The sequence below is a fragment of the Panulirus ornatus genome, chromosome 33 (genome assembly GCF_036320965.1).
Source record: "Panulirus ornatus isolate Po-2019 chromosome 33, ASM3632096v1, whole genome shotgun sequence".
NCBI classification, from domain to species: Eukaryota; Metazoa; Arthropoda; class Malacostraca; order Decapoda; family Palinuridae; genus Panulirus; species Panulirus ornatus.
Genome location: NC_092256.1, coordinates 13,408,886 through 13,422,290, shown reverse-complemented (window position 1 = coordinate 13,422,290; position 13,405 = coordinate 13,408,886). Strand labels below are relative to the sequence as shown.

General features: G+C 37.8%; 1 protein-coding gene across 3 annotated transcripts in view; it reads right to left on the bottom strand.

Annotated features, from left to right (window-relative positions):
• Positions 1-8,856, bottom strand: part of Pmi (Transmembrane protein Pmi) — a 31,061-nt gene extending 22,205 nt beyond the window's left edge. Inside the window, exons 1-4 of one of the 3 annotated variants that reach the window (XM_071681649.1) lie at positions 8,776-8,833; positions 5,549-5,622; positions 2,677-2,894; positions 419-531 (exon numbers count right to left, since the gene is read on the bottom strand). In XM_071681649.1, the coding sequence (XP_071537750.1) occupies positions 419-531; positions 2,677-2,894; positions 5,549-5,583 (366 nt within the window). In that variant the 5' untranslated portion in view covers positions 5,584-5,622; positions 8,776-8,833. Of the gene's footprint in view, positions 1-418; positions 532-2,676; positions 2,895-5,548; positions 5,623-5,988; positions 6,054-8,775 lie in introns of those variants that run through there. The other 2 variants (XM_071681650.1, XM_071681651.1) reach the window with 2 other exon arrangements.
• Positions 8,857-13,405: the final 4,549 nt, after the last annotated feature.

Genomic DNA, 13,405 nt, shown 5'->3' with positions numbered 1-13,405 from the left:
CAGACAGTAACTGGTAAATATTTTTCATGTCTGAAGCTAAAAGTTGCTCCTAGCCCTTCCCATCATGCACAGATTTTGAGCTAACAAAACTATTACCCATGTACATATCAGCCCCAAATTTTTTGCCAAAAAATTTGGTCTTAAAAACTCGAACTAAACATGAGTATATATGATATGTTAAAATTATAATGGTATTGTTTGGCTGCTGCTGGGAAGTTACCTGCTGCATGTGTTCACAAACGGTCACTTTGTCATATCAAATATCTTAAACTAAGATAACCTTTTCTGTAAGACTTTTGCCACAAGGTATGGGATAAACAATAAAGAATGTTTGCTTTACTTGTGGATAATTCTATGAGCTGGAATATGCATACTTTTGATTTCAAATTTCAATTCAAGAAATTCATTTGAGCCTTACCTGGTACTTACAACAAGGATCAAACTGCCATGATGCTGCATAAACTCCAGTGCAGAACAAAGACAGCGTGCCAAGCGGGACACAAACATAGGCTGTGTCATGCCAGATCAAACCTGAAGAAAGAGTCATTCAAGATTTTCATTTAAGAAGGGACAGGTAGACAGAGAAAAATGAGAGAGTGAGGAAAGAAAAAGTACACTGAAAGTTATGACATCAAAAGTAAAAAGAGTACCTGAATTTCATAATGAAAAGTGAATACACCAGAAATTGATTTATCCATATCAGTTAATTCCAGAGGGCTTCTTGATCACATTATTTCTTTTCACCATATTCCTAAAATACACAGATTGTACACTGTCAATCTGTAGTAAGAAACTCCATTTATCCACACAACTGACCTGCATTAACTGAATCTACAGTAATCCTATAATGATTTGGAACAATAATGATCATCTACTGCCAATCTGTAGTAAGAAATTCCATTCATTCATACAGGTGACCTGCATTAACTGAATTTACATATACATATATACACATGTACATAATTCATACTGTCAGCCTTTATTTATTCCAATCGCCACCTCACCACACATGGAATAACATCCCCCTCCCCCATCATGTGTGCGAGGTAGCGCTAGGAAAAGACAACAAAGGCCCCATTCGTTCACACTCAGTCTCTAGCTGTCATGTAATAATGCACCGAAACCACAGCTCCCTTTCCACATCCAGGCCCCACAGAACTTTCCATGGTTTACCCCAGACGCTTCACATGCCCTGGTTCAATCCATTGACAGCATGTCGACCCCGGTATACCACATCGTTCCAATTCACTCTATTCCTTGCACGCCTTTCACCCTCCTGCATGTTCAGGCCCCGATCACTCAAAATCTTTTTCACTCAATCTTTCCACCTCCAATTTGGTCTCCCACTTCTCGTTCCCTCCACCTCTGACATATATATCCTCTTGGTCAATCTTTCCTTGCTGTCATGTAATAATGCACCAAAACCACAGCTCCCTTTCCACATCCAGGCCCCACAAAACTTTCCATGGTTTACCCCAGACACTTCACATGCCTAGGTTCAATCCATTGACAGCATGTCGACCACAGTATACCACATTTTTCCAATTCACTCTATTCTTTGCACGCCTTTCACCCTCCTGCATGTTCAGGCCTCAATCGCTCAAAATCTTTTTCATTCCATCCTTCCACCTCCAATTGGGTTTCCCACTTCTCCTCGTTCCCTCCACCTCTGACACATATATCCTCTTGGGCAATCTTTCCTCACTCATTCTCTCCATGTGACCAAACCATTTCAATACACCCTCTTCTGCTCTCTCAACCACACTCTTTTTATTACCACACACCATCTCTCTTACCCTTTCATTACTTACTCGATCAAACTACCTCACACCACATACTGTCCTCAAACATCTCATTTCCAACACATCCACCCTCCTCTGCACAACCCTACCTATAGCCCACGCCTCACAACTATATAACATTATTGGAACCACTATTCCTTCAAACATACCTGATTTTGCTTTCCAAGATAATGTTCTCGCTCTGCACATTTTTCAACGCTCCCAGAACTTTCGCTCGTCCCCCACCCTGTGACTCACTTCCGCTTCCATGGTGCCATCTGCTGCCAAATCCACTCCCAGATATCTAAAACACTTCACTTTCTCCAGTTTTTCTCCATTCAAACTTACCTCCCAACAGACTTGTCCCTCAACCCTACTGTACCTAATAACCTTGCTCTTATTCACATTTACTCTCAGCTTTCTTCTTTCACACACTTTACCAAACTCAGTCACCAGCTTCTGCAGTTTCTCATCTGAATTAACCACCAGCGCTGCATCATCAGCAAACAACTGACTCACTCCCCAAGCCCTCTTATCCACAACAGACTGCATATTTGCCCCTCTCTCCAAATATATATATATATATATATATATATATATATATATATATATATATATATATATATATATATATATATATATATATAATATATAAAACCCAGTATAATATATATATATATATATATATAATATATAAAACCCAGTAACAGCAGTACGTATACCAACTTATTATCAATACAAAAGTCAAGTGCTGCATTGACATCAAAATTAGGTATATATAATACATTACTGTGAGGATGTTCTTGCATCCAACAGTGGGATGACATCTTTACATATCATATGAAGTACAATGATTATCTGACAAAGGACAGATGAGTTTCATAGATATACAAACCTGAGGTTATTGCACCAAATCCAGCTAATACTGCTGTTTTGTGAAGACAATTTCCAACAGCAATCCATCTGGCCGTCTCGTCTCCTAGAGTAGTTGGCTCTATTACAATTGTTGCCACGCCTTTTTCTAGTGCTCTTTCCAGCTCTAACTCAAAAGTTTCATGGGCTGAATCACTGTCATAAACTTCACGAATGATGGCAATCTGAGAGCAAGACTCCCTGGAAAGAGATATATATATATATATATATATAAACTTACTTTCTTGCCTCAAGAAAATCTCCTACGGGGCTCCCACAACACACAGGAAGCTGGCCATGTCCACGGGACAGAACCACAGGTCAAGGAGAGTGGGGATATTGTGTGTGTGCCTGTGTGAGGTGAAGAGTAAGTGTTCTGTGTCTTCAATGTGGAGGTTGCAGATTCAGCATATGGAGTCTTTGTGATATGGTAAGTATGTGTTTGTAATATTGTTGAGATGGGCAAGGTCCAGAATGCAAAAGTGAAAGGAGTGTATTTTCAGATGGGTATTCTGTCTGGTGGAGTGAAGTTTAAGACTTGGTTGGTAGGGTGGGTGCTAGTATACGTCGAATTATTATCATGTTCATATGTTTTGTCAATGTCATGCTTCATGGGAGGAGGAGGATCTTTTAGAATAGGATGCTAAGGCATGAGACAAGGTTGAGATTTTTTTCTACCTTAGGGTCAGTGGTAGATCACAGTGTGGTGTTGACTGGATGGAAGGGATCTAGCGCCTTTGCAACGAAATATGCAAAATATTGAAGTGAGGTTGGATCACTCTTTTTTAAGGTTTTGAATGTTTATATCACAGAGTTAGGTCAAGTGAGAGAGGTATGGCAAGTAGTTTGGTTAAAAAAGAGGTGATAGTTCTACATTCTCAGCATGGCTACTGCAATCATACCTTTATATGTTGCTTCTACCCACCCTCATTTTAATTTGAAGGTTATGCTTTTTCAGTATGCAGAGGTGGTTTATGTCACTAGCAACTATAGGTAGTAACAGAAAAAGATTCTATTATCAGTTACCTACATAACATGGGGGAAAGGGTATGGCCCTGGCCCTGTCAAGCATGTTCACTCAAAGTGCTGCAACTTGCCATGCAGTTATGTGCTCAGCTAGTAATTACTGTCTCTGAGGCATTAATGATAGTTACACTGATCAGGTGTAGGTTGAACATAATTTTGATCATTATGGGAAAGTAATCTTGATTGCGATATAGTGGAAATACGACCAGAATGTTCTAGAGCACAGGATAGCAGACACATAAGTAGATGACTTATGTTATTGTTCAGTGAATTACAAAACAGTGCATAAAACCATAAATTATTTATATACCTGAAATCATATAAACAAAGTGTGATGATTAAGTGATATATCTGAAAATGATATAAATAAGCCATTTGTAAGAACTCTCAGGTGTGTAGTGAAACATTTTACATAATCTTTACATATCATTTGCATGGTATCATGTTACCAAGTCTCCAAAAGGGTGAAGTATGTTACTATTATGAAATGAAAACAATTATACATGAGTGAATTACATAAGCTAAGTGTACTGGTTGTCAGTCACCCAGGTGATGACAAAATCTGTCATGTCAACTACGATAACACAGCCAGTACATCATTAATGAACATGCAAACTTTAAGTCTGTACAGCACCAATAAGATGTTTGCTTGATATTTTGTTTTTCTTTTTCTTAGCTCTTGTTGATATATCCTATAAGCTGAAGACTAAACTATATTTTGAATTTTTTAATAAGTCTCATACAAAGGCATCCCTAAATTTCCTGGGCTTTGTAATTTAAGGATTAAAGGAACCAATGGTTACTTCACCGACTTGTGCAGTGAGTCCCAACTTTTTTCCACTTACGACCCCTTTCTCAATATTTCACACTTGCAACCCCCTCCCCTCTTATTTGCCTGTTCAGTTTCACAGTCTTTCAACAATCCCTTTCGTGAAAAAACTTGAAACAAAAAAATTAATCATAAATATTTTCCTGCTTATTTAAAGTTTATCACACCAAGCTCCTATTCTTACTTGCTGATACCCATCATTTCATTGACTCTCCAACCTAGCTAGTGGGATGGTTTGGATTGCATCAGAGAAGAAAGTCTTGCTATGCATGGCTGGGTGTTTGTGAGAGCCAGTCTCATATCCTCCACATCCAGTCTGTTTCTGCTCTTCATTTTGGTTTGGACAAGTGCTGAAAACCCAGACTCAGAAAGAAGGCCAAAATGCTGTCTTTGAAATATGACTAATGTATAGCACACCAGAACTGAGTTACTGATCTCTCCTGGAAGAGGTCATATGCTGAAGAGACTGTGACATATAAAAAAAATCCAGGTTCTCTCAAGGCTTCACAACCCCCTCAGCAACCATTCACAACCCCCAGGTTGGGAACCCCTAGACTAGAGTTATGTATGGATGTCAGATGTCACCTGCAACTTTAACCAGCATGAACAAATATTCACAATGCTTAGATCACAATTATCTTGAGAAAATCATGGGAGTAAAACAGAATATGTGCATTCCATCCAAAACCACACCCTTCTATGCAAAGTAAAAAAGTGAATTTTGTGACCCTCAGATGATGATAACAGTTAACTATTATATCTGGACTTATCAAAAGTCCATTGGCAATGATTTCATACAAAATATTAAAAGACTCAGTCTCCAAGCAGACAGGAGGGAAATGAAACAAATAATTGCCTAAGTGTCACACCAAAGTGTCAATTTCTATGATGCCTATATGAAAATGATTGTAACTGTTTAATATCTATGCTGCTCCTATCATCTTCTGGCAGCCCCTGTAGGACTGCTCCCAATGTTACAAGCTGATTCAAAGCTTCCCACCTCTGTTTAAAATTACAGCTGATGTTTGCTTCCATCAATTATTCACAGATGTCACTAGCAGCCTACCTCCATAACTGAAAAAAAAATCTGCATCTCAGTCACCTACAGAACATCAAAAAGAGTGTACATACATCATCTAAGCATGTGTCACGATGTCAGTGCTCACTATTTTGGTTAGTTATGAAAAAAATCTAGGGTAAGTGTTCTGATATTTTGGATGTAAATAACTTATTTCTTAATCTATTCAAATGAACTGTCCATGTAATTAGCATGTCCACACATAAAAAGCATATACAATTTATAAAATTACACAAAACATGTGAAAGATACACAAAAGATAAGTATGTGCATTGTGAAATCATAAACTGAATACTGCGATCAGGTGTAGCTATCCAGAATGCAATCACCACAGACAAAAAACATAGTCACTTCATACTTACACAGATAAGGAGTAGCCACGCCACCAGCATAAGAACTTCCTTGTCAACTCAACACCCTTCCTGACCAATACTGGGGAAAGTACACTACTTTTTATGATAAAGACATATTCTACAATGATTTTTTTTTCCACATATGAGAATGAATCACAGAGGCAATACAGCCGTTTAAAGTTAAAATGCTCAAGTATTATCTTTTCATTACTTTAAATATTTGCTGACATTCATCAGGCTGGGGAAGAAAATTTTTTCAACACAGAGAATGAAAGGGTCAAAACATGCATGAAGTATACACATATGTTCATACCATAATTCTTTTTAAATCCAAAATCCACATATTTGATGGTCCCACTACTGTATAATACCTGCATCCAGTAGATGAAAACAAATGACAACAGCAAAAATTATCTTTAAGTTAATCACAACCCTAAATATGTTAGGTTTTAAAAGGTTCTATCCTCAATGAATTTCTTTGGTTCCTTAAACCATCTTGTTATCAGCTATTTTTCCAAAAAAATAATAAGAGGATAACTGAGAAACTACTGAGGGGAAAAAGGAATTGCACACTAAGAGCAGTACCTTGCACCATCTTACAAATTCAAGAGGAACCCACAGAACTGGCACGAATTTGAAAATGAAAAAAAATGAGAGGGTCAGATATAATAAACATTTATATTTATTTATTTATTTTGCTTTGTCACTGTCTCCCACTTTTGCGAGGTAGTGCAAGGAAACAGACGAAAAAAAATGGCCCAACCCACCCCCATACACAATGTATATACATACACGTCCACACACGCAAATATACATAACTATACATCTCAATGTACACATATATATACACACACAGACACATACATATATACCCATGCACACAATTCACACTGTCTGCCTTTATTCATTCCCATCGCCACCTTGCCACACATGGAATACCACCCCCCTCCCCCCTCATAAAACCAAACCAAATCTAGCCTTGCCTATCACTGCCAATCCTAGTTGAGCACCTGTAATTCCATCAATTTTAAGCTTTCATAATGTGGGCAGGGCTTTATAGTAGAGGAATAAAGACACTAAAAATTGATAGTTAACATTTTAGTGATGCATTTGTAACACTTTCTTTGAAGTATTGCAAACAGTAAATGGCCAGTATGGATGCCAATGGCATCCTGATGTCATTATCTCATGTCTTCACACTATGCAAGGACATCAGAAAAGTGATCATCCTATGGATGGCTGACCAGAAACATGCAACTGGCACTTTATTTGGTTTGTATGTCAATGTACAAAGGAAATGAAGATGGAATAAAACAAGAAAACTTTCCTGTGGAGAGCAGAAATGCCTCTTTCCTTTATCACTTATGCATTCTAATGAACGTCCCTACACATCAAAATGACAGAGAGCTACTTATTCCAAGATTTGCATATATATTGGGTGAGTTCAGATTTCTTAATAAATGAAAGACTCAATTCACTGTTCATCAGATCAGTCCCACACCATACCAGCTTCCTATATCTATTGAGACATCTGAACTCACCATTTATATTCCCAATCAGACAAAAAACACCACAGATAAGTGAAGTAATGTCTTTGATTTTTAGAAAAACATGTGATAAATTTGAAAAATTCTTCACAAATGCAGTCTTTCAGGAGCATATTCTTTGATTTCCATATTTTATAATATCATGAGAATATACAACACTACATTTTTCACAACCCCTCATGATTCTATTACTGACATGTTAATCAATACTGAAAGATAGTTTTAATGGGAAATAATGCAAAATCCCACACCCTCGTACCATTCCTAACAGTAGAAATGAAAGAAAAAATTACGATATCAAACTTATAATTGTAGTATCTTTTTTCCAAACTTTTACTTTGGTATTCAACAAGTATTCTGTCTAAACTTATACAGGTATATCTGTAATCACAATGAACTACACAAAGCACTTATGACATTAGTAGCTATTTCCCCAAAATAGTTTCACCGCGGACTTTTACTAAAGGTTTTGTTAATATTTCAAAAGTGAATTACCTACTTTACTACTAACTATCTCACACTTTTCCTGATATACATAACCCTTATTGTCTTATCTGACACTGAATAATAAAAGATACTACCACTATGGGACAAAATCACATAATAGCAATCAAAAGTTTATAGCAATGTAGAGCTAATCTAGACAATTACTTTCATTGTATTTTCAGAACACTATATCTATATTGTATGGGAAAAAATTACTCAATATCCAAAGATATTACCCATGTGGAGCTAAACTTTGCTTTTACCCCAAAATACATTCAACACATCATTGAAGCTGACATCTGAATTGCCATTCTTTTTACTATTTCATTAAGTTAGATTCAATCATTTAGCTGCTACTAAATGAAGCACAGCCATAAAGTTGTATAAAAGAGCCCCTAGGGCTAAATACTTAATGAATTAAATTCATTGGGAAGAATTCGTAAGTAAAAAAGTAATATAAGCCATCAGTAACATACATGTCTCTGTCGGAGTCACTGGGAACTTCACTCTTAGAAAACTAAGTTTCCATGCAAAGCCTGCAGAGGTGACTGCAGTATACTGCAACACACTTCACTATACCAGTACAACAAACTAGTTTATGCAACAGTACAACTGCAGTGTACAAGACACAGTTCTAAAATCCTCTACGTCTATTCGTTATGAAGGACTATCGCTTGCTCCAATCACTCTGAAACCGAGACATCTGCCACTTCTTAGACTACAACAGGCATGGTAATGCAGCAAATAAAACAAGAAGTATTACCTCTCCTCGTCGTCTGACATTGTGTTGTGTTGGATCAGCTGTTCGCCTGGGCAGCGTCCCACTCCGCAACCCAACACCACCTCATCCACACCACCACCCACCCACCCACCCACCCCTTCCTTACCCTTCTCAAGAAAGTCGACCTTGATTTTTATGGATTTCCATAATTTCTCCCATAGGTGGTTTAAAAAAAGGGGGGGTGCTATGGATCTCCATAATTTCTCCCATAGGTAGTAATAAAAAAATGGGGGGGGGGGGGGGTGCTTACCCTCCTCATGAAAGTCGACCTTGATTTTCATGGATCTCCATAATTTCTCCCATAGGTGGTTAAAAAAAAGGGGTGCTTACCCTTCTCAAGGAAGTCGACCTTGATTTTTATGGATCTCATAATTTCTCCCATAGGTGGTTTAAAAAATAAAAGGGGGTGCTTACCCTCCTCAAGAAAGTCGACCTTGATTTTCATGGATCTCCATAATTTCCCCCATATGTAGTTTAAAAAAAGGGGGTGCTTACCCGGGGGGGGGGGTAGGGTGCTACCCTCCTCAAGAAAGTCGACCTTGATTTTATGGATCTCCATAATTTCTCCCATAGGTAGTTTAAAAAAAAGGGGGAGAGGTGCTTACCCCCCTCATGAAAGTCGACCTTGATTTTATGGATCTCCATAATTTCTCCCATAGGTAGTTTAAAAAAAAAGGGGGGGTGCTTACCCTCCTCAAGAAAGTCGACCTTGATTTTATGGATCTCCATAATTTCTTCCATAGGTGGTTTTAAAAAAAAGGGGGGGTGCTTACCCTCCTCATGAAAGTCGACCTTGATTTTATGGATCTCCATAATTTCTCTCATAGGTAGTTTAAAAAAAAAAGGGGGGGTGCTTACCTTCCTCATGAAAGTCGACCTTGATTTTATGGATCTCCATAATTTCTCCCATAGGTAGTTTAAAAAAAAAAAGGGGGTGCTTACCCTCCTCATGAAAGTCGACCTTGATTTTATGGATCTCCATAACTTCTCCCATAGGTAGTTTTGAAAAAAACGGGGGGGGGGGGTGCTTACCCTCCTCAAGAAAGTCGACCTTGATTTTATAGATCTCCATAATTTCTCCCATAGGTAGTTTAAAAAAAAAAGGGAGGTGTGCCGAATTAGTAAAATAGCTTCTTGGAACCATGTCTTCTCTCTGAGATAAATGCTCAGGTGTTAATGATGTTACTACTGTATGTACATCATCTCGGACATCAAGTTTCAGCCAGAAATTTGTGGGTTTGACAAAGTTCCTTAAGATGCAGCCGGTTAGGCCACAACACTAGTGTCGCATGAAACATTCTCTGTGATGTGTAAATGGAAGAAGGATGAATGAAAGTTTTTGTTGATTGTTTGGATATCACTATTCTTGAGAGCTAAAATTATTAGAAATCACATATTCTATGGCAGCGTCTAAGGGCATTGTAATGGTAGGAAATATAACGGTAATGTTAATGTAATGAATTCTGAAAAATGTCCAGCAGATTTAGGAAGACAAACCTGCTGTAATTTATGTTAATTGGTCTTTTAAGTCCTATAACGATTTCACAGAGTGTTTGATGGCAATGTCCTGGCGGTTTTACTCTTCCACTGTACGCAACTCCAAATTCAATGACTAGAAATTGTATCAGGTAGTGATCAGACTGTCAAACATGCGTTCTCATTCAATTGATTCCTTTAAAATAGCAACAGGGGCTTACTTCCTGTTAAAGCCAAGAGATTCAAACCTCACCTATGTTGCATATTTCTTATTTCAGTAAAAACTATCGATTGTATCAGATATCTTCACTTGGTATATCATTTTACCTGAAATCACTAGCTTCATTGACTCTCCCATCAAAATTCTTCACGATTGCCCTTAAACCCCCCTTGGGGCTGTACAGCTGACCCGCAGACTTACTTTATCTTAAGCCTTTAAATGTTAGCATGTGTACATCAGAGATAATCTTGCTGGCATTATTTCAGGCTGTCTCAGACACCATTCTTAAGGACCTGTCAATACAAGTTAGGATGGGCAAAGAGGGACGACAATTACACAGTTTTAAAGTAAACGTTTATGCAATGATTGCATCTTTTATCAACTTTTTTTTTTTTTTTTTTACATTGTATTCCGTGTGGAATATGTTCTTGAAAGTAAGTTCTCCTGTAAGGAAATGGGTGGGAACTAGAGGCTCCACTCCAGAAGTAATACAAATGAGTAATTCTTCTGTGTTATTTCTACATTCTCTTCAGTACTCTCTACCAAATCTCACCTTAAAGTGTCTTTCTAAACCTTAAATAATAAGGTACCTTAAATCTTCCTCAAGGGCTCATTTTATGGAATTGCCTTATGATGCCATATCACCAAGTAGTATCATAGGCTATTTCTAAATCAAATAATACTGCAGTTGTATAATGACTATCAGCAAATCTTTTCCGAGTTACTTGATATTTGTATGAAAGAGTCTCTGGTATATCAAAACTACCTAAAAGCACTTGATTAGAGAAATAATTGCACCTTTACAACACCCTTGGTCTTTGGAAAGCAAACCTTGATTTAGACTGAGTGGAGTTTCCAGGATAAAGTAGATAGTACAATTATGACCGACATGCTTGTTATTGCAGTACTGAACTGTGGTTTTGAAACTGTACAGAGGAAAATGAACGATTCTTAGGGAGAAATAAAGGGAGAAATTGAGTTTTAGCACTGCAGGTGTTAGATTTATTTAGGTTGCTGCTTCCCCATTCTGAGATGCTGCAGTTCAAATAGAGAGAGAGTAAATATGTTCAGTTTTAGAAAGAGAAAGTAGAAATAGGAGCAGAATAGGGAAAATTAGCTGAAAAGTAATAAGGGGAATCATCAGCATAAGTGTTCCCCTTGCTCCCTCCACTTATATGTACATTCTCTTTACTCATCCTCTCCTTTTATCCTTACCATCTTAGCACACCCTAGTCAGTTTTCTTGACTATACTCCTTACTACTGCTCCTCTCTCTGGCCCTTACACTGTCACTCCTTATGGGATTAATCAACCTCACACCACAGTCTTTTTTACCTCAGGCATTTCACTTCTAATATGTTCACTCTTGCATTCTTTTGCATTTAGGGCCAAGGGCTCATATCCATACAATACTATTTCCTGCATCATTGAGGTAATGTTAGGAACAGATGAATGAGGCTTATGCAAAAAAAATCCTTGCCTGGCTCCTTCCTCTCTTCCTTCTTATGGAAAGTAATAAAATGGGAGGAAGGATTTTCATCCCTGCTTCTAACTCTCTTAGTCACCTTTTACGACATGCAGATGTATGGACTGAGTCCCTTCTTCTCTATCCTTAGATAAATTTTTTTCACTTTATCTGATAACTATATGAACATGATGAATCCTTCAGCAAGGTCGTAGTGTTACTGGAGGTTTTTGCATCTAATGATATGAGGATATTAACTAAAGCATTTAAGGAATAACCTGTATAAGCCATTTTGCTCTGTATGTGGGAAAAGATGGTAGAACAGACAAATAGTAAAACAGGGCATTCTTCATCATATCAAATGCAGACTTTGCTCGGCTGAAAAAAATTCTAAAATAAATGAAAAAGATGATAAATGAAAGTTGGGGTAAGTATCAGCAAACTTCAGGAAGATTAAATAAATGTTTTGGAAGGTTACCAGTAGAAGAAAAGCAAGAGAATAAATAAGCACATTGGTGAAGGGTGCAAATAGGGAATGGTAATGGATAGATATAAGGTGAAAAGATGGAATGAGTATTTTGATTGTTCAGTGGGTTCAATGATAAGGTGGCAGATGTGGAGTGTTTAGGTCAAGGAGGTATGCAAAGTAAGAAAGTCAAGACAAGTGGTTTAGTGAAATAAGAAGAGATGGTGTAAGCCTAGAATGTGTGACAAATACTTATGAGAAATAGAAGGATTTTTATGTGGCATTTATGGATCTGGAGGAAGCATATTATAGGGTTAATAGAGATGCATTGTGGAATGTGTGAGGAATATGTGGTATTAGAGGAAAACTATTGGAAGCAGTGAGGAGTATTCATCAAGAGAGTAAGGCATATGTACAAAGATGGTGGGTAGAGAGGAGGATGAATGGTTCCGGGGGATGGTGGATCAGTGGTAGAGATGTGATATCACCATGGTTGTTCAGTTTGTTTTTGGATGAGGTGCTGAGGGAGAAGAATGTTATGTGTTTTGAGGAGAGGAATAGGTCTGCAGTATGGCACTGGGTTGGGAGGTGCTTGGGAAGTAAGTCAGTTTTTGTTTGTTGGTGGCAGACTCAAGTGAGAAACAGCAGAATTTGGTTTCTGAGTTTGGGGAATGTGTGAAAGGAGAAAATTGAGAGTACATGTGAATAAAACAAGGTTATTGAATTATGCATTTGGGACAGACAGGTTCATTGAGATGTAAATATCAGTGGAGAAAGCTTGGAAGAAGTGAAGTGTTTTAGATAACTGGAAGTGAACATGGCAACAAATGGGACCAAGGAAGCTGAAGTAAGTTAGATGGTGGGTAGGGCAAACATCCTGGGACCATTAAGGAATGTGTAGAGAGATCATGATTTGGAAGGGAAAAATGGGAAGGGCATGGTAGTCTTGACAGAGCAAAAACACTAAACCTATCCAACCCAAACCA